The sequence below is a fragment of the Pygoscelis adeliae genome, unplaced genomic scaffold, assembly GCF_000699105.1.
Source record: "Pygoscelis adeliae isolate BGI_AS28 unplaced genomic scaffold, ASM69910v1 Scaffold358, whole genome shotgun sequence".
NCBI classification, from domain to species: Eukaryota; Metazoa; Chordata; class Aves; order Sphenisciformes; family Spheniscidae; genus Pygoscelis; species Pygoscelis adeliae.
Genome location: NW_008825429.1, coordinates 2,855,958 through 2,858,035, shown reverse-complemented (window position 1 = coordinate 2,858,035; position 2,078 = coordinate 2,855,958). Strand labels below are relative to the sequence as shown.

At 45.1% G+C, this 2,078-nt stretch overlaps 1 protein-coding gene across 1 annotated transcript in view; it reads right to left on the bottom strand.

Moving 5' to 3' along the window:
* The window catches only part of PATZ1 (POZ (BTB) and AT hook containing zinc finger 1), a gene marked incomplete at its 5' end in the record, with an annotated part of 18,304 nt that extends 16,226 nt beyond the window's left edge, over positions 1-2,078 (bottom strand). Inside the window, one exon of the mRNA XM_009330860.1 lies at positions 1,297-2,078. Coding sequence (XP_009329135.1) covers positions 1,297-2,078 — 782 coding nt within the window. The remainder of the gene's footprint in view (positions 1-1,296) is intronic.

Here is a 2,078-nt window from a genome sequence, read left to right as displayed (position 1 = left end):
GTTAACTCACTGGAAAAAATGAGAACTCAACATGTATCTTTCACTCTCCCTTGTTGACAAAAACCTTACACACAGCAACAGCAGAAACCTTTAAGTGTGAATAAAAATAATAAAAATTGGCAGATGATCCCAGGTAGCACTATAATAAGAAGAATACTTTCACTTCTAGCTACAGATGAAATCTTCATTTTATGACTTTCCATCACTAAATTTGCAGTCCTTATGAAAATGCACCCCTAATTATTGCTGATTAAAAAAAAAAAAAGAGTCTACATTTTCTTAATTTATTTCAGTAACAAAAAGTCCCTCTATCAAAAAGAGAGCTAGCAGGGGCACAATTCCTACATTTATACAGCTGGGACAATTCTAGCCCTAGTAGCCTTTTGATTTGTTTTCGCATCTCGATTCCTTCCCTCCTGCTAGAGCAAATCGACAGCTGTAGAAAACCGACTGCTGCTACAAAAGTAACACAGTGTACGCATCCCCCTCCCCCCACTACTTCTAGTCTCAAAGCGAGCATCAAACTTCCAAAAAAGTTTCAAATTCATTAACTCATACTATAAGATACCGCTAAACGCGACTACGTGTATCAAACTACTTATTAAATTAGCTCCCACAAACAGCGACAACAAAAAATCAGCAACATTAAATGCACAGATCTTACGTATGTTGCAGGGCAGAAACAGGATCCCCTTCAGAAGGATGTAAACCCAAAGGACACAAAGATCATGTATTAAAAGATACTTGATGCTGCAGCCTTTGAAATCTCACCTCTTCCTTCACATTTGGGTGATAAAAAACATTACGAACTAAGAGAAACGAAGGGAAGTTAAGAAAAAGAAAATTTAAAATGGATACGAGAAAAATAATAATCTTGAGATGTATTAATATTTTGCACTTCAACAGCACCTTCAAACTACCTGCAAATCAGTAGTCTCAAGACACTTATGTGAGGTAGGTGGTTATTTCAATACCCATTTCACAGAAGAGTCATCTGAGGGAGAGACTAACTGATTTGCCCAAGGACACGCATACACCAAGCCTGGGACAAAGCTGGGAATGTTACCCAGAAGCCAGCTGACTCCCAGTTCTACGTCTTAATTACTTTTAAACCCTTTCAAGAGACTGCAGAATAGCATCCCAGCGGAAATGATGGAAGTCTCATTTCTCGAGACATTTTAAAATGGAACAGTCAAACTATCCTAAGTGCAAATTGTTCTTGTTTCCCAAGGGATAGGAAAGACAACTTCCTAGGTCTCCGTTTGTCTCTATGGTCCTTATTAAGTACTCTCTTACCTGGAAAAGCCTTTTCCACAGCTCTGGCAGATGTAGGGCTTTCCCACAGAGCCATCGTGAGATCGAACATGATAGGACATCCTGTCTTTCCGCTTGAACCGTAAGCCACACACTGGACAAGAGTAAGGCTTCTCGCCAGAGTGCGACAGCTTGTGCCGATTCAGGTGGTACACGTCCCGAAAAATCTTGCCACAGATCTCACAGGCCACCTGTTTCCTCGTCCTGCTTCTTTTTCGGGGTGCATCAGGGTCATCCTGACCAGGGACACCATTTTCACCCAGTCTTGGGGGTGGGATGTCTATGTAGCCCAGCTGTAAACTTGTTACCCCATGTTGAGCCTCATGCTGACGAAGACGATTAGCATCCGTAAATACTTTCCCACAGAGGCCGCAAGGCAGGATACCAGCCTCTCGCAGGCCCCCTGGGGTACCAAACATCATGGAGTCCAAGAGATTGGCTTTACGGGGACGCCCTCTGCCCCTCTTGGTGCTTAAAGTGGGGGCACTAGCAGCAACATTCTGGAAGGGTGAGGCCAGCAGTGGTGGGGACAGAGGTCCTGCCACCATGGGCAGGCGGTCCACACCCTGCAGAACAGGTAGGGAGGATTGCGCAGCAGTAAGCGCAGCCCGTGTGGCCTCGTCTTCAGGCATACCAGCAATGCCGTTGCCATTGGGTGCCAAAGCAGCACCGTTGGTCATGTCAAGCGGGAAGCCGAGGTCAGCAGCCCCTGGACGGAAGAGCATAATGTCGGGGCGTGCGGGGGGCACGAGGATCTGCACATT